General features: G+C 44.6%; 1 protein-coding gene across 1 annotated transcript in view; it reads right to left on the bottom strand.

Annotated features, from left to right (window-relative positions):
• The window catches only part of arhgap32b (Rho GTPase activating protein 32b), a gene marked incomplete at its 5' end in the record, with an annotated part of 74,219 nt that extends 48,919 nt beyond the window's left edge, over window positions 1-25,300 (bottom strand). The window contains 4 exons of the mRNA XM_083910538.1: window positions 12,435-12,519; window positions 12,811-12,905; window positions 16,081-16,210; window positions 25,206-25,300. Of these exons, the coding sequence (XP_083766664.1) occupies window positions 12,435-12,519; window positions 12,811-12,905; window positions 16,081-16,210; window positions 25,206-25,300 (405 nt within the window). The remainder of the gene's footprint in view (window positions 1-12,434; window positions 12,520-12,810; window positions 12,906-16,080; window positions 16,211-25,205) is intronic.
• Window positions 25,301-25,835: the final 535 nt, after the last annotated feature.

Below are 25,835 nucleotides of genomic sequence, written 5' to 3'. Positions count from 1 at the left end.
AATACACACTGCTTTGAATAACAAAAATTGCTCATCTACACATAGAATTTCAACACTTTTGATAATAGGTGCTTGACAAAACTTAATGAGTCACATGATGTTCTTAACCCTTAGACGACAGAGCATTATTTTTGCTTGATGACTTTGTTAAAACATATAAACAGGGGTTATTAGAATGTGCTATATAGTGTTTTATATCATTTTTTTCAGCACAACCTATAAGCTGTGTGATGACATGATTTTTCTTTCCATTTTCTCCAACTATATAAACACACTTGAGCAAAAAGTACTAAAATATTCCAAAAAATCTGATTGCATTTGTGAAATGTGGGAATACGTCACATTTAAAAGTTTACTTGGCTCATATTTATGAACAAAAATCTGTTTTTTAACCTTTTTTTGTGACTTTTGCACAACTATCACTATCCCACTTACATAATATATATATATGTATATATATATACATATATATATACATACTCAACACCACATAAGACGATAAAAAAATGCATTTTGTAAGGACGTCCATATAAAAGTGGTGTATTGTTCCCACTGGGCACACCTGTGGCTATGTATGCTTTAATAAGAGTCCAGTCATGTCCATAGTCGCCCTGATTGGTATAACAAAGTGTGTCTTTTGCATTTATATAAAAAGAGGTGGTCATTAAATCCATTGAACCAAACAAGAGAACAACTGGGAGAATGTTGTGTTTCAGCATCAGAAAAGTTGCATAATGGACCAAACTGCTTGTAATAAATCAAAATCTGACGTTCACGTGGTAAACATAAGAGAATCTTTTCCCTCTGAGGGAAAACAAACATTTAATATCAAACTCTCTCCAGGCTGAAGTTCACACGCCCGAGCAACAACCGCCCAAACATATTTCCTCATCAGACACAAAAGACGAACGATGACATAGTGTTTGGACAGAACCAGCTTTTGTGGCTTCACACAACTCTCCATTAAAAGCAAAACCCGTTCTCAGAGCTCGCACCGCAGAGTTGCCTGTGCGCAACAGTATGGGACAAAATGGCAGGTTGTAGATAAACCATATGAGAGAGAGTCGCGGTGAAGTCAATAAATGTATTTTCCTGGTGTCTCGCTGCAGAAGCCGGAGGCCATTGAAGAGAGAGAGATGAAAGGAGGACATGAGCCAAGAGAACTGAGAATAATAAGAGAAAATACAGCACTGAAAAACACTCCTGACCAATCAGCGAGTTCCTCTTTATTAGACACATGTGCTTGTTAGTTCTCTTTCAAACCTCCCTCGGTATCTCACTATGGGAAACGCCCTCTGGCGTGACCGATCATGGAAGCTCCAATGACACCACGTCTGTCATATGACAGACCAATCATCTCGAGATGCACGGGCCAGCTCGCCCCCCTTATAAGCGCACCTGTGTGCTGTACCCGCCATTCTCGCTTTCTTCCACGTGAAGATCACCGAGCTCCTCAGCTTTCCTGTTTTCGGAATATTCATTTAACTGCTCTTCAGACGCGCCGTAAAGGTAGTCACCGAGCGTGAATATTTTATATTCAGGATTGCTCATCGTTTTTTATTATCGCTGTTTTCGTTGCGAAAGCCGTGTGTATTACTGCAACGTTAGCCGTCAGGGTTTAACTTGTGGTGTTTCTGCAACTGACCGTCGAGGTTAGTCATCATGACTACCGCTTCCTCTAAGGGGACAACAGCTAGCGGCAAGGTGAAGGACGTCGGGTCCCGCCAGTGCCCGGCCTCTTGCGGTTTTACAATTTCAGGGAGAGATCCACATCCTCTCTGTATTGCTTGTATGGGAGTCCAGCATGCGCAAGCATCACTCGCGGACTCCGAATGCTGCCAGCACTGCAGCGACATGCCAGCAAGGATCCTACAGCGGCGCCTCAGAGTTTCAGCCGCTTCTAAAGCCGACCCCTGTCTCTCCGATACTGCGGTTAAGCTGAAGCCGGCTAAAGCTAGCGCAAGCTGGGATAACCTCCCGGTGGAGGACTTCCCACCGCTGTTCGACCAGCTCCTCGACTCGGAAGACGAGTACGGAGGAGAGTGTGTGGAGGAGGATGATAATCTGGACCTTCTTAACGAAGAGAACGAGGATGATGACGAGGACGCCATCCTCCCTCCAGCCCAGACATCCCGCCCCGCCAGCTCCGTCAGCGGGGAAATCCAACACACCCCTGCGCCTTCGGAGATCGACCTGCATGAGGTGTGTAAGCGGGCAGCATCCCGGCTGGGTATCGACTGGCCCGCGTCACCGGATGACAAGGGTGAGGAAAGGGACCTTTATGACGGGAAAATTCTGCCTTCTCGCCGTACACCGACGAATCAGGTCATGCCTGCCGTTCCAGCATGCATGAGGGAGATGAAGCGGTTTTGGGATAAACCTTTCCGCCACAGAGTTCCCGTTAAGGGTTACTCTGGCCTGGAGGTCGTTAACAACGAGGAGTGGGGTCTTGGGGACCCCCCAGCAGTGGAGCAGGCGGTGGCATCCCACCTCCACCCTAACCATCGCTCCGCGCTCTCCGCGGCGGGCCCCGCCCTCCCGGGCAAGACGGAGCGCTTCGCCGCCTCCATGTACCAGAAAGTGTACAAGTCAGCAGCCCAGTCAGTGAAAAACTTAAACGTTGTCACTCTGCTGATGGCCTATCAGGCTGAGCTTTTTCAGGAGATGGGTCTCCTCCTGGACAAGGGCTCACCAAGCCCGAAGATTTGGGAGGAGATATGTGTCGTGACAGATCTCACTCTCCGGGTTTCCAGAGGTGCTGTCCAAGGCAGCGGCCGCGTCATGGGGCTTGCGGTGGCAGGAGAGAGAGCACTTTGGCTAAACCTCTCCAGCCTGCCGGATCAGGACAAACAGGTTATTATTGACGCTCCTTTCGACCCGTCCAGGGCTAAGGGCTTGTTTGGTGAGGCTGTTACGGCCATGCAACAAACCAGTGACCTAGGGAAGAAGCAGGGAGAAGCCTTCGATCTCTGCCTTCCACGCAAGGTCACTCCTCGCCCCGCACCGCCACCACGTCAGGGGTTTGCGGCTGCGGCGAGAGGACGCAGCAGCGGTTATAAGGAGCCCCAGCCGCGGTCATCTGAGCAGCCGGCGTCTCACCAACGCGGAGCTCAGCCCCAGAAACGCTGGCCCAGAAAGTCCTTTGCCGCTGTAGCTGCTGCTCCAGGCGCAGGGCCGAACCGCCCGTCCCACCCCCCGGACGTAAAGAAAAAGCGGTCGGCATAGGTGCTGTGGTGCGCGGGGACAGAAGCTCAGCAGTCAGCACTCATGGAGATCTCTGCTCTGAGCCCCCACGGAACAGATCGGTTGTTACCCTCTCCTCCCAAGAAACGGAGGACTGTTATGCTGGACCAATGTTCCGGTCAGCGCTGTGTAACGGCACCGTTTTGCCGTCCCGTTCACAGTCGAGACAGAAAAATCGCACTCGTTCCCCCAGTGCAGAGTTTGTATACCCCCCCTCAACACCCCTCGGGGAGAGTTCAGAGGGAAGTGGGAAAACGTGTAATGTTCACACAAAGCACTTCACATGGTTTTTTAATAAACACGCTGTTGCAACCAGGCTCATTCATAAAGCCGAGGGCAAAGCGAACACAAAACAAAAAAGAAAACCAAGAGGTGCAGGACAGTCTGTCGCCGACAGAGGGCGCAGCTGGTCCACTGTTAAGCTTCAGGCCCCCTGGTCCTCTCGCTGTCAACGCGGAAGTATGGCGCGCATGCGCAGTCAACCCCTGGGTGTTTACAACCGTTGTCAAGGGTTACAGGCTGCAATTTGCAATGAAGCCGCCTCGCTTCAACGGGGTGCTACCGACAGAAGCTACGGGGGAAGCCGCGGAGGCTTTAGAGAGAGAAATATCTTCTCTATTAAGCCGAGGGGCGATTCGAACAGTACCGGAGGGGGAGAGAAATCAGGGTTTTTATTCCCGTTATTTCCTCATCCCAAAGAAAGGAGGTTCATTACGTCCGATCCTAGATCTGCGTTGCCTCAATTTACACCTCCGGAAATACAAATTCAAAATGCTCACACACAATGTTCTGTTCCGATCCATCCGACCAGGCGACTGGTTCACTTCTGTGGATCTGCAGGACGCTTATTTTCATATAAGCATATATCCAGCACACAGGAAATATCTCAGGTTTGCTTTCAAAGGCGCAGCCTACGAGTATCAGACCCTGCCTTTCGGGCTCTCATTAGCCCCGAGGGTCTTCAGCAAATGTGTGGAAGCAGCCCTGAACCCGATGCGAGCGTCGGGCCTCAGAGTGTTTGCATATCTGGACGATTTTCTCCTTTGTGCTCCCAGCAGGGAGGAGGCGAAGAGAGATACGCAGAGACTGATAGCCAGGCTGCACAGCTTAGGCTTCAGTATAAACCACGCAAAGAGTGTTTTGTCTCCCACTCAGAATATCGAGTATTTGGGTCTCGAAATAAACTCTGTTTCGTTTCGGGTCTTTCTGTCTCGGGTTCGGGCGGAGAATTTTCGCCGTCACCTGGCTCTATTTCAACGGGGAAATTCAGTGTCTTTACGGGACTGTCTCCGGCTGTCAGGGCTGATGGCGTCGTCAATTTCTGTGGTTCCGCACGGGCTGCTGAAAATGAGGGATTTCCAGCGCTGGTTATCCTCCCTACATCTGGACGCACGACGTCACCTCAGACGTATGGTGAGGGTTTCCCCGGAATGCCTCCTGGCTCTCCGTTACTGGAGAGACCCAGGGATATTCACTACCGGCGTCCCACTGGGAGCCGTGGTGATGAGGAAGACAGTTACAACGGATGCCTCGTTAACGGGGTGGGGAGCGGTTTTCGAGGGCAGGTCAGTGAACGGGACCCGGCCCCCGACGCTTCACCAGGCGCATATAAACTACCTGGAGCTGTTGGCTGTTTTCCTGGCGCTCAAACATTTTCTGCCTCTCCTAGGAAGGTGTCATGTGTTGATCAGAGCAGACAACACGACAGCCGTGGCTTACATAAACAGGCAGGGAGGCACGCGCTCTGTGAGGTTACACAGGCTGGCTCAGAGTCTGATATTATGGAGCAGCGAGCACCTGCTATCGTTACGCGCGGCGCATGTGCCGGGTGTACTGAACAGCGGGGCGGATTTACTCTCCAGGGGGAATCCCCTGTACGGAGAGTGGAGACTGAACCCCGAGGTGCTTCACCGGGTGTGGGAGAGGTTCGGCCGAGCGTCCGTAGATCTCTTCGCATCGCACGAAAACGCACAGTGCCCTCTGTTCTTCTCGTTAAGAGACCGGAACGCACCGCTGGGTGCGGACGCACTGGCGCATCCGTGGCCAAACGGGCTGCTTTACGCGTTTCCCCCGCTCGGCCTCATCACTCCGATTCTGATCAGAGTGAGGGAACAGCAGCTATCACTAATCCTGATAGCTCCTTACTGGCCCAGCAGAGCGTGGATGGCGGACCTGATGCAGCTTGTCCACGGTCAGCCATGGCCGCTGCCGTTACGCGCGGACCTGGTGTCACAAGCGCGCGGGCAGATTTTTCATCCACATCCCGAAAGGCTGGCTCTCTGGGCTTGGCACGTGAGAGGGTGAATTTACACGAGTCTGGTCTCCCTTGTAGGGTGATTGAGACTATTCAATGCGCGAGGGCGCCATCCACGCGATCATTATATGATAATAAATGGAGCGTGTTTGAGCGGTGGTGTGAGGCTAAGGATATTATTCCGTTTCAGTGCTCTGTCCCGGATGTGTTATGCTTCTTGCAGGACTTAATCGACGGTGATAAAGCTTTTTCCACCATTAAGGTCTATTTGGCCGCTGTTTCAGCTTGTCATGTGGGTTTTGGAGGTGCGCCTATCGGGCAGCATCCTCTAATTAGGAGGTTTATGAAAGGTGCGCGTCGACTGCGGCCCGTGAATAAACCTCTGGTCCCGTCATGGGATTTACCCACGGTTCTGGAGGCGCTCTCAGGGTTCCCATTCGAGCCGTTACAATTTGCTGATTTAAAGGTACTTTCCCTTAAGACTATCCTGCTGCTGGCTTTGACCTCAGCTAGACGGATAAGTGAATTACATGCTTTGTCTGTGCACACCTCATGTCTGCAGTTCTCCGCGGATTATAGGAGGGTGATGCTGCATCCTAACCCGGCGTTTGTGCCTAAGGTTAGGGATTCTGCCTACAGCTGTTCCACACTTGAGCTGCTCGCTTTTCACCCACCGCCGTTTACAGGAGGAGATGAAGAGCGGCTCAATGCACTTTGTCCTGTGAGAGCTTTACGCATCTATGTGGACAGGACCAAGGAATTTAGGAAGAGCGACCAGCTTTTCGTGTCCTGGGCTCCTTCTCACAGGGGTAGGGCCCTGACGCGCCAGCGCCTGTCACACTGGGTTGTGGAGGCTATAATCTTGGCGTACGAGAGTCGTGGGTTGCAGCCCCCTGAGAGGCTTCGAGCCCACTCCACCAGAGGTATGGCCACCTCCTGGGCCCTGTTCAGGGGCGTATCAGTGAGGGATATTTGTGCCGCTGCCAGCTGGGCATCCCCACACACGTTCATTCGGTTTTACAGGCTGGATGTGACCAAGACTTCTCTGGCTCATTCAGTCCTGAGTGTGGGTTCGGGTTAATTGCGTGCTAGCCCCTGGGAGGGTTTAGGGTGTCGACCCACTGTGGGTCGCGGCTTTGTGGGCTTCGGAGCATGCAAATCCGGGAGTGGGCTATATCTCCCATAGTGAGATACCGAGGGAGGTTTGAAAGAGAACGTTGGGTTACTCACGTAACCCCGGTTCTCTGATAACCGAGTGAGGTATCTCACAACACTGCCCTACTTGCATAGGTGGGGTGGAAGAAATACGCTTGAGAATGGCGGGTACAGCACACAGGTGCGCTTATAAGGGGGGCGAGCTGGCCCGTGCATCTCGAGATGATTGGTCTGTCATATGACAGACGTGGTGTCATTGGAGCTTCCATGATCGGTCACGCCAGAGGGCGTTTCCCATAGTGAGATACCTCACTCGGTTATCAGAGAACCGGGGTTACGTGAGTAACCCAACGTTTCACCTCGTAAGTGGCTGCAGCTACAGCTCGATCTAAACAGCATGTGAAAAGGGTCAACGAGTTTACTTCCTGTTCGAGCAGACGTTCAAATGAGAGCCTTGATTATTCGCTGCCAGATACAGCAAGTCCATTCCATCTTCCCTCGAGCATTTATTTAATACAACACAGAGAAGGGAAAATGTATCACTACAGCATGACAAACTGATGGTAGAGACGCTTTAAACAGTATACTGTGTAAATCTACTCTGCTGTCCGATGTGGACGTTCTTTTGCCAAATGTTTGGCCTTCACTATTTTTTTATTTCCTGTTTTTTTTACTTTATGAAGCATGTGGACAATGGTTATTACTCCTGTTTTTTGTAAAGGGAACTTGCACTTGAGAAAGAAATATGAGCGACGGCACAAAATAATGTGTTTCAAAAAAAGTTGAAAAAGTTTCAACAATAACATTTCATCATTTTAACAGCCCTTCAATTCATCCCTGAAATGGTTTTGACAGCCAACCGATTCTGAGAAGGTCTACTTTTATATTACAGAGTGACTCATATCTCATTTTTTTTTTCCATTGATGTGACTCAGATCTGATTTTATTCAGGTCTGCATGGGCACATAGATTAGATTTTCAATTCAGATTTTTTTAAAATCAGATTTGTGACACTTCAGTATGTGGTCCTGGATCAGATATATATCCAAAATGTGGCACTAAGCAAGTGAGAATGGTACATAGGACAGTGTCATCCACTAAAGCTAAATCATCCACAAATCCACTGTGATGCCTTCCATTTCTGGCCAGTCTCCCTCTCCAACACAGAGTGGTCTCACAATTGAATCAGAACTGAATCAGATCAAATTGGCGACCAATGTGAACAGAGCTAAAGCAACAAAATACAATAGTACTTGAATCTAATCTCGATCAGTCTAACCAGATCTTTCAAAATCAGTTCATAGTTTGCTTTAGGAATCATTTTGTATTCATCATTTACAGTTCTATATGTTTCTGATGAACATGAACAACGTCTTCGGATGTTCAGTCTGCACAAGATGCATAAAACAGCTGGGAGCAAGCTGAGCCAAAAAGAAAAGGCAGACAAGCTGCACTGATGAGAGCTGCAGAGTTTGGAGTATCCGCCAAGAGGAGCCAAGTTGTTTTCACAGAAACTGTATAGCCATTAATTACTTACTCTTCGAAACAATGACACGAGAGCCTCGGATTTATCTGGGTTCCATTGATCACTTTGTTCCTGCGCTTTAAGAATGTATGCACGTTTTGTGAAAACATCCTGAATGCACAACAATCCCCCCCAATGACACACTTTTGGATTATGAGTAAAACCAACTCCAATCCAAAGTATAAACCACTTCCACTGATGACACAGAAGAGATCCAGAGCATATGGCTTTTTGGCCGACTTCCTGTTTGTTACTGCCGTCATTTCCCTTCACTCCTTCCTACCCCACTTCATGAACAGTGCAAGTGCTAGGATAGCGTTTACACCTGGTATTATCATGAGTCTCCGGTGTCCACATCAAGATTCAACTGCTATCTGAACCCGGAGAAAACCCCTACATATTTCCACTCAAGTAAATGCTGTTGGAGATGCATCGGTGACTCATTGCGTTTACACTTCTGTTCCATGTGGTCACAATGCATCTCCGACCACCTGTCGGAAGATCAGATAACAATCGGTCCTCAATCCATCTCGAGTCTCTTCACATTTACACTTATAAGTGGTCAGGTACTATCAGATTGCAATCTCATCACAGAAAACACATTTTCATGCCAGGTGTAAAGGGGTGGGGGGGGCTGAGAGACCCATGTCACTGAAAAAACACTCTAGATTCAACTGTAACTAAATCCCATCTTCCGCCCCAATTCCTGAATTTGAAAAATGCCAACGAAGTGGGCTGACACCTGAGTGAGAGAGAGAGGGAGTGTGGGAGCGTGGTGAGGCAGTGGAAACCTGACACTGAGTTGGAGCTGCAGCTGCTCACACTGTGGAGCGAGAGAGAGCGAAAGGTGACAGAGCAACAGCTCCTGTGGAAAGTAGTCTGGGACAATGAAAGAGTGTACCAGTCAAGCAAGAGTGGACTAAGAAAGCCTGTGGCAAAATGTGAATGCAGGAGCTGGTGTTTGACCAGAGACACTGATTTTTAATATGAAACAGGTGGTGAAAGTAGTTCACATTTCACAGACAGTAAGTTCCATAGTTTGTCTGCATTAGTAATAAGCTGCTATCTCGGATCTGGATTCATCATTTATCATAGTAGTAATGGTAGCAAATTAAGCCGAAGTGAAAAGGTTCATCCTGAGGGAAAAGGACAGTCTGCATATATTTATAGGAGTCATGCTTCTAGGAAATTTCATTAAATAGTTTATCACTACTACCCTTAATCTACAATAAGTAATACATGAGGCCATCTGATATTGGTGGGCATTTAAAGTCACAGCTAATTGTTAGACAAGGAACTGCTATTTATTCAGACATACAGTCTGCCATGCTTTACACTGTAGACTCACACCCACAAATTCACACACCCACAAATTCACACACACACACACACACACACACACACACACACACACACACACACACACACACACACACACACACACACACACTTTAGTATGTAGCATATGTCATTTACACACACTTTACCGCAAATCACCATAAAACAACATGTGTGCATTCACAGGGACGGAGCTGAACTGCTGCCAGAGACTCAGCCGATAATAGACTCACAGACTGATGCTATTTGCAAGAACACAGTGACAAACTGTGTTTCATAAAAATAAGAATCAGCCTTTTAAGTCGGCAATTACCTGTTGAGCTGATTTCATTCATTATCTTTAGCTGAGATGCGTCTTAAAGCAACAGTACAGTCAGTTGGTCACATTACATTGTTGTTCATCATAGCGACAGCTGATCAAGTCACCTCGTTCTCACCATCCACACCCAGCACTTAAGAATGAATTATACTAAAACGAAGCGTTATGAAAATGAAAATTCACTGATGTCACTGTCGGCGAGGAACAGAACCTGCCATAAACAACCTCCTCTGCCAAAAAGAACCTGCCTGTTTCCAGTCAAACATCATTTAATATTCCAGCGACAAAAAAAACTGCCACACAAGAGCTGCTCTGTATGCAGGAACCCTCTTTCTTGGACTTCAGTGACTAATGTTTCCACAACAAAACCCCTGCCTGACTCAACTTCTCCTTTGGCAGGGTACTTTTTTATTTTTTTTATTATGGAAATGAAATAATTTGTCTTCGAGCAGAAGGCCCGGTCTGAACCCAAGTCCTCAGCGTGATCTCACTCACACACACACACACACACACATACACACACACACACACACACACACACACACACACACACAGTCTGTGAGGATTAATGAAGAACAACTTTAATGGCGTAATTTCATGTGAAATTTAAATTCTCAACATTATATAACACTTTAGATAAGGGAACACATATTCACCATTAACTAGGTGCTTACTAACATGCATATAAGTTGCATACTGGCTCTTTATTAGTACATATTAAGCATGTATTTACACCTTAAGTTAATTTAAGTCATAATAAAGGTAGAATAAGGTGTTAATACTTACTTAATACTAACTAATAAAGGGCTAGTATGCTACATAAATATGTTAGTAAGCGCCTGGTTAATGGTGAATATGTGTTCCCTAATCTAAAATCAATATTCAATTTCAGGAAACGCTGAATGCTTTAACTCCACAGCAGTTTTATTCATCACGTCGTCCAGTATTTACGGACAAAAATCAAAATGAGAGGAATCCACTTGTGATCAGCTCGTTGATCAAGCAAACATGTTTGCTTTGACTAAGATGAGATTATACATGAAATATATAAAGAGTTCGACTGACAGTGGGAACAAACAGAATAAAGAGCCCTTTTAATGAAGACAGAAGAACGTGAGTTAAGTCGAATTTGCACTGAATACCGTAACCGAACGGCAGCAAACACACCAAGCAAAACAAAAGAGGCAGGGCTGGTTGAAAGCAACAGGGACGCCGCAAAGGGTGAGACGGTGGAGCTGCCAGCAGCACACACACAGCTGGGATAACAAAAGACGCAGCAATCTCCCAAGAGCAGCTCATATTGGCCCTGGGATTCTGCTATGCACGCTGTTAATGGACAGATAGATTATGTGGTGTAACCGGAGCTCCATCAACAAACACCCTGCAGGTGAGGCACACATAGACACACACTCTCACTCTACTGCTGCACGTGTCGTAAACTAAGCTGACTGCTGACCCCTTCTGGATCCTTAACATAATGACAAAGCTCATGGAATTCAGAGTATAATGAGGAGACCGATTTAACAAGAAAATAAACCTTCAAACTTTATTTTGTAAAAAGCAAAAGCTATCCAACACCTTAAACCTATTAAAATGTGGACAAACGAATACTGACACTGGATCTTACAATTCCCATAATGCATCTTATAAAGGTGTTTTTATCAGATCCTCCTAAAAGGTCATGCCTTCATGTCTTGTTCAGTCTGTAAACTGAGGCTTTCTGACAGATATCGCAAATCCTGAACTCAAGCCAAGATGAGCCTGTTGATGCAAGATCCACAGTGGATTGTATATATAACACTACACATAATTTAGCTATGGAAATATGTTTTAGAATTAATGAGGTATTAATTTTCCTTGGGAAAATAAACTAATTCTGAGGGAAGCAAGTGTCATGTATGATGTAGATAGATAGGAAAAAGGGTGGTGATGCGAAATATAAGTGAAATATAAGACATCCGAGGCATTAAATTTGATTGTTTTTGTGTTGTGTATATGTGGAGGAAAGAAAAAACAACTACTACGATAAGTTATATCAAAGGTCCTTGTGGCTAACAGAGGTATTCTGCTGTCAAATGGGGGGAAAACTGGTTCCAAGATTCAAAACACATTTAAATTAAAATGGTAAGGTGTCACAAACGTGCAAAAAGAACAGTTTCAGCGTATGGCTTGCGGTCTGTGGCTCTTTCAGTCAAGCTGACAACAGGTCAAACAAACCAGGAAACCCAAGAATTCTACGCAAATTTGACCAATTCTGTTGCGTGCCAAGCTTAAACGAACGAGGATGAGTCGTAGCTGACGGGGATATTTATGAAAAACAATACCAAACATATGCAAATCAACAAGAAATTCCAACTGATACCAACAGCCTCAAAACCTGCTCATCACCAACTGGAAGAGACATGTGAGTCATATTCCTGTTTACATAAGAATCTTTCAGTTTCGTACCCAACACTGCAGGGAAATAACAAGTGAGAGAACTGTTCAAGGCCATACACACACACACACACACACACACACACACACACACACACTGCTCTGATGGCCATTTTACACATTTTAACATGACATAAAAGTGAATTAACTGAAGGAAAATTTACCTGAATTGTGCCAAAATCCACGTTTTCATAGTGGAAGTGAGCGCACTCGGCCAGTTTGGGGAAGTGGCCCTTGGTGAAGCAAAGTCTGAAAACACAACATATATTCTCATTTTTAGTTAGCTAGTTTAGTTCTCTCCACCTGCTGCACAAGATTGACATGTGCGAGTGTGTATGATGAAGTAGGAACAAAGCAGAGCAAACAGGGAGTGAAAGGAGGAGGAAGACACAGAAATAGACATAAGGAATGGCAGGAGCTGGAGCAGGAACTCCAGGCGCTAAACTGCCAGTTAATTGCAATAGAGATGTAGAGAAAGAAGGGATGTGAGAGAGGTGAAGGAGACAGGCAGTGTGTGCGTTTGAGTGCGTGTGAACTCACTTCTTGACATTCTTGACCTTCATGCTGGCTGTGCTGCTGCTGCACGAGCGCATGAGGGGCTCGCTGCGCAGCTCGGGGATCTCTGCGCTCCTCGCCTACAACACAGAAACGCACACGTTAACATCAGGGATGTTTTCCATTTGGTGGTTTTTGCGCGGCGGCATCAGGCTTTGAACTTCAAGCACGTTCACTCAATCGGTTGTAAATAATATGAGTGAGGGCAAAGTGTTATATTCTCTGGAACTATTTTAAGCAAAGAGAGAATAGTTTCACTTCACTGTGTGTTCATATCTTTGGAATAAATTGAACCTAAGGCGACGAAGTGCGCGTCGAGTTGACACGATGACAGCAAAAACTCTGGATTTCATAGCAAACACTGACAAGGTGGATGCTGTAATGTAGATCCCGATCAGTGGGCGTGAGCCGTCACGCCCGACAGATACCTGATCCGGCAGATTGTGTGGGAGCATCTCTACTGCAAGGTCTTTCCGAGTCACGCTATTAAACAAACAGGCATCAAATAATAGCTGTAAATACAACACAGTAATTGAAAAAGATGCTTAAAGTTGAATGGTGGTGCTGCTGAAACAACATCTACGGCTCCCCCCACACAGAGCTGCATCAATTATCAGCTTCATTTGGAACACATTGAGCTGAAAACACAGCTGTGGTCAACAAAACACGAATAAGCAACTCAGGCAGACAGTCGCTCTAATGTGTGAACGGTTAATGCCAGGATAAGGCTACGCTAAATTCAGGCTGATTTTCACTATTTTAATAATTAAGTAATCGGTTGAAGATTTTTTTTATTATTAAAACAAGATTTCTGATTGTTTTAGCTTCTTAAATGTGAATATTTTCTTCGTTTCTTTGCTCCACATAACAAAGAAATCGTTAAAACTGAATCAATCATTTTGGTTTGTGGACAAAACAAAAAGATCATCATGAAAAAGACAAAAATATAGTGTCGTGTGAAGTCTGGACAATGTTAATGAACCCAATTCTGCTGACATTATTCTGAGTTCATGTATGAGAATAACTTCAAGGTGGACCTGTGACTCCACAGCCAGACGGTCAGTGACAGGAAAGGTAATATGCAGATGAGGTCAGACTTTACAGTCTCCACCACCTCTATTCTAGGTGTAAACTTGACGTGGCTGACGAGAGGAGGACATGAGGGCAGCAGATGTTTCAAACCAACAGTCATTTTATTTGACAGTAAAGTAATTTTGCCAATTTACTCGGGGACACTGTGCCTTTCGTCTCTCTTTTTGGCAGAACAGATTTTGGCGCACACAGCAAAGAGGAAGCAAACCTGAGGCAGCTGCAGGTGAACTACGGGCCTTTTACCAACAAATTATTCCAGTTTTTGATTTACTTAAACCAGTCCAGTAAAAAGACTGCGATGTCCCTCCTGCTCTCGCTGGAGACCTGCTGTGTTTGAGTTTCCCCCGGTTCTCGTCCGCCTGTTGTTTTTTTGGCAGGTATGTGGGTGGAGTTTATTAACACAGCTGGAGCACCTGGCCAGAGTCTGTCCCTGTTGTGCTGAGGATCTGGCAGCCACACATCTAACCCCCGCATTCGCTGTGTTAACTCTTTAGTTATAGTCAGTGTGAATTCTGTGTTACTTAACTATGATTCATCGAAATCTTAAAAATAAAAAATAAACTGTCCAACTTTTTTGTCATGGCTAATGAGTGTGGTTGTGACAGGAGTAAAAAAAATGAAAAATCAATATAATAATTAATAATGAAATTACTATTGCAGCCTTAATATCTATCTCATTGACAATAAAATGAATAACTTTGGTTTGTGCGACCAGGCTGCAACTAAAGATTGTTTTCATAATCGATTAATCTGTCGATTATTTTCTTGATTAATGGAGTAATCGTTTGGTCCAGAAAATCCTGAAAAATATTGATCCGTGTTTGTCAAACCTGCAGATGACGATGCTCTCAAATGCTCTTTGTTTTGTCCAGACAACCAAAATGAGTTTTAATGATTTGAATGAGTGCCGGGCAGTTAACGGAGGAAAATGGCGTCAACGGTAACGCACGTTAGCGCATGACGCGTTTCCATGACAACTGACCTGACGTCATGTTTTACGTGACTCCGGATTGTTAAAATTAGTCTCTAAAGTAACACTAAACTTTAAAAACAGAGGCTCACATACGCAGTACACAGGTACGCTGGTTATTTGTAGCGCTGCTCATTTCATTTGATAAACAGACCGCTCCATTTGGACTGTAGGCGCTAAACGAGCTAATGCAGCTAACAAAGCTAACTGGTAAACGGTGCCTGGACTCCAGTGTCGCGGCACGTAAACATGACATCACGCGTGTCTTTTTCCGGTCAGTTGTCACGGAAACGTGCCGTGCGTTAATCTAGTGCCCAGCACTAAAATATTCCCATTTAAGAAGCTGAAAAATCACAGAAACTGGTTTTAATTCTTTAGAAAACACTCAAACCGAATAATCGAGTAATCATTTCAGCCCTACTTTGGTTTCAACTGCAGAGAATGAAAGGTTTTTCCCCACAGATTATGATCCATCCTGGCCTTGTGATTCTCATCAATTCTTGAAACCATCATATATAATACATAATGCATGTTATTCGAGTATAAAGTCCCACTTGAATCAAATATTGAACAAAGAATAACAGACACGCTGAATTAAAAGCTCACCCTCTGGTATCAATATTCATTAGTCTGCTGAGATTATTGTTTCTCTCTCTCTCTCTCTGTCTAAGGCCCAATTCAAGTAAGCAAATGCGATAGGGCTACAACCACACACCGACCACGGGTGGCTCTGCATGTTACCATGGAGACGGCCTCATTTTCAGCATGCTGTTGATGCAATAAGCAGAGCCCAAACTAAAGATGGGAGCAAAGGAAATAATGAATGATGCTGTCTGGTGAATGGAATGGAGGCGTTGATACGCGAGCACACAGATGGCAGGTAGATGACTATCTATGCAAAGAGTCGAGGAGTAGAGTAGCTCAGGGACGTAAACAGTCCCTCTGCATTAAACATGAGTCCGCGATAGTGTTTCAGAGGCAGAGGAGAGGAGGCACAGTTTCAGGCACAGCTAATCAATCGGGAAAAGCAGATAAGACGGTGACGGACAAGCCGATCGGCGCGCCGTTATCGGAGGATCTGAGATGTCACGACCGACACTTCAGCTGGGCTGCGATAAAGACGGGACATGCATGATGAAAGCATCGACATCATTACAGGCTTTCGAGAGTGTGTGTGTGTGTGTGTGTCTCACCATGGCGCTGATGGTCTCCTCCCAGTCTGGTCTTTCTCTGGGATGGATGTAAGCCAGTTCGGGCACAATATCGTCGTCCTCCAGGTGACGTCCAGGCCTTAGACCCCTGCAGCACACAAACAAACACACACTCTCTTAGAACAACTTTCACTTGCACGATCTGTAACGTCAAGGTGGCAACATGCCTTGAAATTGCTTGGATTTCAAAGTAAAAGTCCACACCTCAGAGACTCGCACGATGCGAGTAATTATAACAAATGATCACAAAATTGCTGAACATAAATCACAATTTGTTCACAACACTTATGATCCGTCTCTCCAGTCTGCAGTTTGAGTCTGCAAAGAAGTGCGATTATATATTTTAAATCAAATACGCCAACCGTGTAAAACGCAATTTGTCAAATAAATAGGATGTTGCCGACCTAGGTGCATTCATCGAGTTTCTGAGACGGCAGGAGATATTTTTGCTCATCATATTGTCAGACTCTCACACTGTCCCATGTCTAACTTGGTCATACATGAATCTGAAGGTGTCGCGGCACTAAATCTAATATCATTATTAAAAATTAATTTTGGAAATTCACTCCATGGCTACATTCCTGTGTTTGGTTTTATATTAAAACAACTAGTTCAACCCTATCAGGAGCTGCAGGGCTCAGCTCAGGACGTGCCGAGTGAGCTCAGCATCCAGAGAGCAACAAAAAGAATGAAATACAGCACAAACAACGGGTAATAACATGATGATAAATTTGAGTTAACGCTGCCTTTCGCGGGAAAAAGTAGATGGGATTTCTGCATACACACAGTGACTTCAACAATATATATTGTTTCTATAGAGGACGTGCAAAAGAAAAGAACAGCGAAGGAAATGAAACACAGCAGAAGTTCATGAAGCTCACACACACAGTCTAGTAAAGTAGATTAGACACTACAGTAGATACTAGAGCTTTGTTTTGTTGAAAGATAATAGTTATATATCAGCTGCAGGACAACAGCAGCAGACACAGAAACTCTGCATAGAGATATTTGTACCCCGGCGATAACAGAGTCTCCGGGAGTGAAGTTAGTCGAGTCTCTGTGAAACTCCTTAATCCCTCTCACACAACTCCTCATGACACCTCCTTCATCATTCTGCCAAAAACCATGCCACTTTTACTCAGCCTAACACAACAGTTTCACATAAGACAAATGGACAGTCACAGCCCTGGAGTGGGCCACTGTCTTCTGCTGTGATAACTTTACCGCATAGGCCACATAACACTCAGATTGGGATTGGGATTAACATGTGTCCTTAGAGAGCTCATCAGCACCAATCATGACGGTTCACATCTGGTGTCAAAATGTGTCGCCACTGAATTTCCTCTCATTATTTTGGAGCAAAAACAACTCATGTAAAATGTGCTTTGTATATGTATAAAGCACATATGTATACATATGTATATATAAATATATATGTATATATACATATATAAAGAAATATGTATATATATTTATATATATATATATATATATATATGTATATACATATATGTACATATACACATATATACATACATACAGTATATACATACATATATACACACATACATATATAAATATATATATATATATGCACACACATATATATACACATATACATACATACACACATACACACATACACACACACACACACACATATATACACATATACATACATACATACATACACACACACACATATATATACACATACATACACACACATATCTATATATACATATACATATATGTATATTATTTTAAGGCTGAGCAGAGATGCTGAAAGATGTGGTGAGTGTTCACACACATATTTACACAATGATTATGTTTTTTCCTAAATTAAATCATTCTTTATGGCTGCAGAAAAACATGCAGTGCACACTTTTCAAATCCATAAATGTCAATTGTTTATCTAATGACACAGGAGAGCAGTGAGTCATCTTCATCTAAGAGGCGGTTTCTCTGCCGAATGTTGTGAGTGGGCGAAAAATAACCGACATATTCCTTAGCCACTGTCACCCCTAATGACATGCTTGAAGCACTCACTCACCAGGGGGAAAGTCTGAGAACGGCTGACAGCATGAAGCAGCACTGTCAGGCGCACAGTGTGCAAGGCCACGCTTCAGCACTGCATTTCACTTGCCAAGTATCACCTCCTCCTGTTCAGAAGTGCAGTGCAAGCTGACATTCCCAGCATTCTGTGGTGTAAGGAGGCATGTCTGGAGAAAGGACCTGCTCCCCTTGCAGCACCTGCTCCAAAACACCCAGCAACAAGACAAGGGTGCTTCAAGCTGGCGTTAAGGAGCAGTAAAGTGGAAGGTTTCTCGCTCCAGTCAGAAACAAGAGAGAAGGCCGTCTATTTAGCAGGGCGGGAGTGTTTCTATCTCCACCGTTTTCCCAACATCTTCTCAATTTTGGTACAACAGAAGCTCTAAAAAGATGGAAAGGTATGGACGCCTCTCGACGTGAAGCGTTCCCACCACTGAATGTCAACATGTGCTCAGCACCCAAAAGAGAAACCCTGTGGGTTACACGCACCAATATTTCAACACAGCTGTCACAGGCTGGCTAAATTAGCACAGGCCCTTTTTTATATATATAAACCTCACATAAACCAACACATACTTATTGAGCTGCATATTTGTTTAAAACTGGGTCGGAATAATTTGGTGCACAAATCATTTTGGGATTAAATTAAATCATTACAGCATTCATGTGTGCAGTCTAAGGATTGAGGAGTTTCTCATGCATTCTCAGCGGTAGTTTCTGGCCTTGGTCTTTGTGCACTAAAATTCCGCGACTGCCTGAGATTTTTCCACAATATTAAATACTGTAGATTGTGAAAAAGATTGTGAAACACCAACCACCACTGCATCGCGTGGAGTGTCGCCACCAGTTAACCTTCCAGAACAGCTTCAATTGTGTTTGCTTTTGCAGCCGTCACATTCTATTCCTATAGATATTTGCAAAATAGAGTTCAATCTGTTTGCGAGAACGCTGAAAAATCATAAAATAAAACATAAAGCTTTTGTATGATGGACACCTGCCAGAGCACAGTGGGAAAAGCCCTGTGCTCCAACCCCGTCCTGCCCCACTGCATCACACCAACACGTTGACCACAAGGTCACGTATAAAGAAAGAGGTCGCGGAACGTAAACACCGGCACTTCTCCGCGGAGCCACGAGGACATGACCCACAACCACAGAGTCAATGAGCGTCCCTCCCAAAAATCACCGCTTTCATTTTCGAAAAAGACGGCTGAATGGAGCCAAAATACTCGAATCTGACCACTCTAAAATCTTTAAACCATGAGGGGGTAGAGGACAAGGAAATGATAGAGGGAATAGGCCAGATAACAGATCAACACAGACGCTGCTACAAATTGTCAAATTGCACATATACTGAAAGTCAAGTTCTGTCAGAGCGGAGAAGAAATGGCTGATGGAGATGTGAGTCAGATTTGTTACTGAATCACTTAATTGTATACATGCAAGTATTTAGTGTGACCTACACTTACACTTGATGTGTAGCGGTAAATCTGATCCTGTTTGTACGTATATTTCAGCTTGCGGGAAAAAAAAGAAACTGCCGTGAAAATTATGCACAGTACCATGTGCCGTTGCTTTATTGTATAGATCAGGGGTGTCAAACTCATTTTCACTGAGGGCCACATCAGCATAATAGTTACCCTCAAAGGGCCAGATGTAACTGTCATACAGAATAAATGTAACCAAATATAATGTAAATAAAGGTAACTACTCTGTAAAATATTGCTAAATAACTTTGTTTATTACTTATTCAATTTCACTCGTCGCATGATGCATATACAATGATACACTGTGATCAAGCTGCGGTGCCGTCACTTTGCGGGTCACACAATCGCCATGCATTGTGGGAAATGTAGTTTATGGTCAACGCACGCCTTAATAAAACAGCATAGACCTATTTTAACACAGATTTTTAAGACCAATTAATCACTTGTGGGCCACATTAAAATGACGTGGCGGGCCACATCTGGCCCCCGGGCCTTGAGTTTGACACATGGGGTATAGATTATCTATATTCTGTAAATGGAATTTGCAAAAGTGACACCGAATGCCACTGAAGTAAACCTGAAACTAGCAAATCGAGACACTAACCCCGACAAAAACGATTAACGAGTTTTCCTGGATGGCGTCAACGAGCAAACCGGAAGACTACGTCCACTTTTTATATACGATCTGTGAGTCTGATTCTGTTTGACACTTATCTCCGTTACAATAGGTGTTCAGAAACAAAGACTGTATCTTATAAGTTTCAATTTTTCCACAGTCAGTCACTTTAAAGCTTTAAAAAAAACAGGACAAATCCATAAAATTAAACCTGCCAGATGAAGGCAACCAGCTCTGCCAGTTTGGGTCGGCTGAGATGAATGTTTATAAGAGCGACACTTAAGAAGAGCATAGCATGTGTTTATGTGCTGGACTGAGCACACACACACACATCGACACATGCCACTTTTAGAGCTGCCAATAATACTCACCAGAGAGTATCATCGTGGCACTGGCCTGATGGAGGATATTTCCAGCGAGCGGCAACTGAGGCTGAGGAAGTGGATGAAAGACTGAATACGTTCAGCTCTGTAAGAATTAAACGGCTTAATTCAAAGTGTTTTTTTTGAAGTGAATCATTTAGCCGACAGAGAATATACATTTAAATGACTCTGTGGAAACATGTTGCTACAAGAAACTAAACAGCTCATATTGACAATTAGTCCTTAAGGATGAAAAGTATGGACTTTCCTGTCGGCAAGTTGTGAACGTAAATGAGCTGCGAATGTACAATCACATGCTATCCAAGGAACATAAATAGCATCAAAGGCACAGGGAGATAAAGGACAAGGGAATAAGTTGCTATGGATGCAGTTTTCTGCTATCATTTTTAAATTCATATTTGTCACTTACTCAGTGAGGAAGTCATATAATCTTGACTGTGTACAGCTTATTTAGAAGTTGTTGTTTTTCTGACAGGTTAATTCTAAAATGACCCTGGCCTTGAGATAATTCTGCACTTCACTGGTCAGGAAAATTGTGAGTAAAATCATTTCTCTAACCGCCGAGCTGTGCTTTAAGAGTAAACAGGCTGGAATGATAAGAGCAAGCGTATGACTCATCGCCGTCGAGTCTGTAGGATTTATATATGCGCTGGGTTTTATTATAGCCTGGACTGAATGCAATCAAAGGTCCATTGTGGATCATACATATATTTCACTTCCAATGCAAAAAATTCTGTCTGGAAAGCACCAAACTGGTATACTAGCAGGTATTGCACAAGAAGGATCCATTGTGCAACTAATTCAAATGTATCTGTGCAAGTTAGATGTGGGATCTTCATCTGTTTTCCCACCCATCTCTTGAAATAGATTTGCTGCTTATGCATCTGTTTTTTTTTTAGATTTCAAAATAAAAGACTTCCATTTGATCCATTGCAGTGTGGCTGCCCAAACTGTGGTCATTTGCATCCTTTTTTTTGCTTCACCTGAGTGGAGCGGTAAACCGAATTGTGCAGATTGAAGCGTAAAAAAATTGCAATTTTGTCAATTTATTCCAGTTATTCCACAGAAAGCCAAAGTCGGTGCTCCCCAACCTGCACAGGCAGCTAAAACAGGCCGCAAGGACACATACGTGAGTGTAATTTCTTTTTTTTTTTTACAGCGAACAAGAGTTTGGAAACGTGGCCAAAACCAGGTTTCAAAAAGCTAATGAAAGTGGTTGCCTCTTCATAAAGCCACGTCTCTTGCTTTATGCATAATTCAGGAGAAAAGCGAAAGAGCAGCATTACACACATTAGCACCTCCACTGATGATGGCAGAGCCTTCCATTAACTTCATAATCATGAATGTTGCATGATCCGGACCGGAAAGAGGCAAACTATTGATTCAAAAGTAAATAATTGTTGATAGTATTTAAGTATGACATAATGTATGATTGAAAGCTTAAATAAATAAACGTGCACACTTGTACACAAAGAGAGTTACGTTTAAACATGTTTTTTTTCTTATTATTGGTAATATAATAGTAGTGACTGTATTATTCAGTTATTGTTGTTCCTTGCTTCAGTAATTCTAAAATTTCATGTAATATAAAGATAAGTAAGATAAATGTTGCAGTGTTTTATCCACATAAATGTATGTATTTGTTCCTCAGCTACCTTTTTTTTTTTTGAAGACAGCACTTTGTTTTCTTCCCACATGGATGAAAGCAACAGATTATGACAGAACGCTGGAATCCTGAACACTGACGAGCCAAGACAAAGCCACGGGGTGCACAGAAAAAGACGTTTCTCTTGTTTCAGGATGTGGTTTGGATGTGGCGAGTCTGACATGGACCACGAAACTGTATTTTTTTTTGCATATTATGGCCACAGAGCATTTCCCACAAAACACCACTGACCGCTTTTACCAGCTATGGGATGTCATGTCAAACGGAGTCTAAAGAAAGAGAGACATAAAAGTACAATTAAGCACCGAAACCATGACAAACCTCAGAAGCTGAGGGAGAGGCTTTTGTCCAACAACTTATGACAAAGAATCATGACAGTGAAAAATAAAAGATCCCTGTTCTTTTGAAAGTGGTTACTTTGAAACCCTCAAGTTTCCCCACTGTGTTCCAGTAAAACGCAGTGTAGCGAGAGTGACAATGAACAATAGCTCGACACAGATGACTTGACACCTCCGCAGCCAAATGAGACACTGGCTAATGTTTTTTATCCCGCATCAAATTACACTCTTGTGTATTGGTGTCAACTTTGAATCTATAACAACTTCTATTTGGAGCAGTTTTCCAGCACAGGCTGTGATAACTCTGTTCCCCGTGGTACATGAAGATCCTATGCCTGATCTGATCCCCACGTCGTAAAAACTTTAAGACCCATGTTTTAAATGCAGACGGCGATGACATCACTGTATCCACAGAGAAGAAACGGCCGAGTGTCCCGTTTCCTACGTGCTCAAAGCCAGAGGCTGCCTGAATCCTCTGGAGAGAGTCTCCTTGTTTTGTTAACCCATCTGACCTAGACAATGCCCCCAATACATTCATCATATGTGAACGGCACAACTATCCAGACACTTTCTCAAGTAATGACCTTGGGTTTAATGTCTGAGAACAGCGTGCGACATCCTCTGGGCCTGAACACAGAAGACTGAGAAAGCTCAGTCGTAGATACCTGATCTTTGCGTGCAAAACTGAATGAATCAGCAAAAATGCTTGACAAGAAGATTAATGTAAGCAGAGAAGATTCCCCTTGTTCTGGTGAGGTGTTAATGTTAAGTAAAAAAGAACCATTTTAGATACTAAAACGACACAGCTGTGTGTTACCGAACAGACAGTGCACACCTTAAATTAGCAGCTCCAACACTCTACTTATTTCCATATTCGTGCAGCTCTTCTGCTGCCATGTGACTTACTGGGTCTGGAAATCGCTTACAGTTTCACAGCGGGTTTTCGTTCTCTATTTGTGTCACTTCCTGGACGCTGCACGTCCCCACTGCCGTCCACCAAGATTCACCGGACATCTTCTCTAAAAAGAACTTCCCCCTGGCCCAACGCCCTCCGTGTCCTCTCTCTCACACACACACACATACCTGTGTACATGTACACAGTACAGTGACATCATCTGGAAACAATACAGCAGATTGGTCACATCTCTTTTCCTCCCCTTTTTCATACTCCTCTCTCCTCCATGCTGTCCTTTTTATCCGTTTTATCCACCCTCGCTCATTCACAATAGTAATATTGGACTGCTGTCTAATGTATGCTAAGCTGCTGCTGCTATGGCAACCACAGTGCAGGATTGAGACCCAGTTCAGGCATGTGGGGCGGCATGTGAGCCTCATCCTTAACAGTAATACCCCCCCTCCCACTTTCAAAAAAAGGATGCATTCGTGACAACACAAAAAATGACTAAATCACACACACAGAGCGCAGTTGGGAAAACCCACATCATTATGCTGATGCAGCAACGAGGGGAGGGGGAGGCGTTATTGGCTACCTGGACGGACGCACAGGAACAGGTGTACGTACGTGGCACACGGAGAACACTTGTGTTCTGAAAGTGCATCCTAAGCCGAGCAGCGACGAGGTTAGCGGTGACTCACGGAAAATAGTAAGGAAGTGATGAATAAATGAGTCACAGCCTTTAATTTGCATCCCTGATTGTATTCGGTGTCAAAGGAGATCCCCAGCATCCTTATATGCGGAGAGTGCATGACTGTAATGCAGAGAGGGGGTGAGTGACAACCCTGACAGCACCTGTAGTCCAGCCCATAATAATAATAATAATAATAATAATAAAGATATATCACCATTTGCTCTGTGTGATGTTTGCCCTAAAAACATCCCTGTGAATGCACATGCTTGTGAGTGTGGGTGTACAGCTGTAGCGATGACGTAACTGCCTGAAAGCTGATACAGTGCGAGGGTAGCGGTGGTCGTCGGAGAACTGAGAACTGGGGGGGGGCTTCCGTCACGGAAGAGGAAAAACTGAATGGAGGGTTTCCAGCAGTGGCGGTTAAGTGATGGCAGTCACCTAGTTGCTATGGGAGGATGTTGCGTGGGTGTGGGTTAAGGAGGGGGGTGGGGTAGTGACTGTGCAAACTCATCCTATCGCTTCGGCTGTAGCTCAGGCACGTCGACCGATGGCTCCCCCCCCCCTCCGCCTCCTCTGCATGCGCATTCCCTTGTCATTTCTCCTTGAGGCATGGAGGAAGCCAAATAACCCCCCCCCAAAAAAAAAAATCATTATGAACACACACACTCCAGGCATATGCATGCATGAGCACACACACACAACCACAAACTGTCAGAACAGAGCGCATGGATTCACGTACAGTGAGTGGAATGAAGCGCACACATGCAAAGAGAGAGGAGGAATATTGTCTTTCTGTGTGTGTGCACACACTCGCACACACTCTACATGCATTCCTGACTAACTATCAACAAACTAACAAGATTCTCAACCCTCAAAGGTGTGGTCCTTCTTTCCAAACACACACACAAACACACACTCCCCCCCGTTCACTTCGGGGGAAGTCCACTCACACAGAGTGTGCGTAGCGGTGGGCTTACCTGTCCAGGATGTCATGGCTGGACGTGGCTGTGGCTCCCAGCAGTCCTAGTGCTGCACTCCCCACCGCTGCAGCAGCCCCGCTGCCTGCCTCCATGATACTGACTCACTGCAATGAGCAGCCTGCCAGAGAAGCAGAGAGGGAGGGAGGGAGGGAGGGAGTGTGAAGAGGTAGATCAGGAGGGAGAAAGACAGATGAGGTAGGAGAAATCACATGTAGAGGAAAGAAGGATGACGAGGGATACAGAAAACAGACGGGGAGGAAGGAGTGTGACAGATTAGATAAGACTGAAGAAGAAAAAAAAAACGTGTTGAAGATGGAAAAAAAAAAGAGCGGGAAGATTGGCATGGGATAAGGATGAGAGCATAGGGTGGGGGAGAGAGAAACAAAATCATCGATTGTGTGTCTTGCAGATCAAACAAGTCATGCTGATGGAGCTTTTACGAGGCGGGATTTCACTTAGGTGTGAACACATGGAGATTCTGGCACACACATTCCAGTGTGAATCAACAGTCAAACAGCAACACTGGCTGCTCTGCTCTGCTGTACAGCCTGTGATCTCTTTCTTCACTCAATGGTCACATCGGACACTTTTTATTTAAAAATCCGAATTTCCTACATGCCGAATTTT

Source organism: Microchirus variegatus (genome assembly GCF_963457635.1).
Source record: "Microchirus variegatus genome assembly, chromosome: 2".
Lineage (NCBI taxonomy): Eukaryota > Metazoa > Chordata > Actinopteri > Pleuronectiformes > Soleidae > Microchirus > Microchirus variegatus.
Note: the sequence above shows the minus strand (reverse complement) of the source record. Positions and strands in the feature narration are given on the sequence as shown.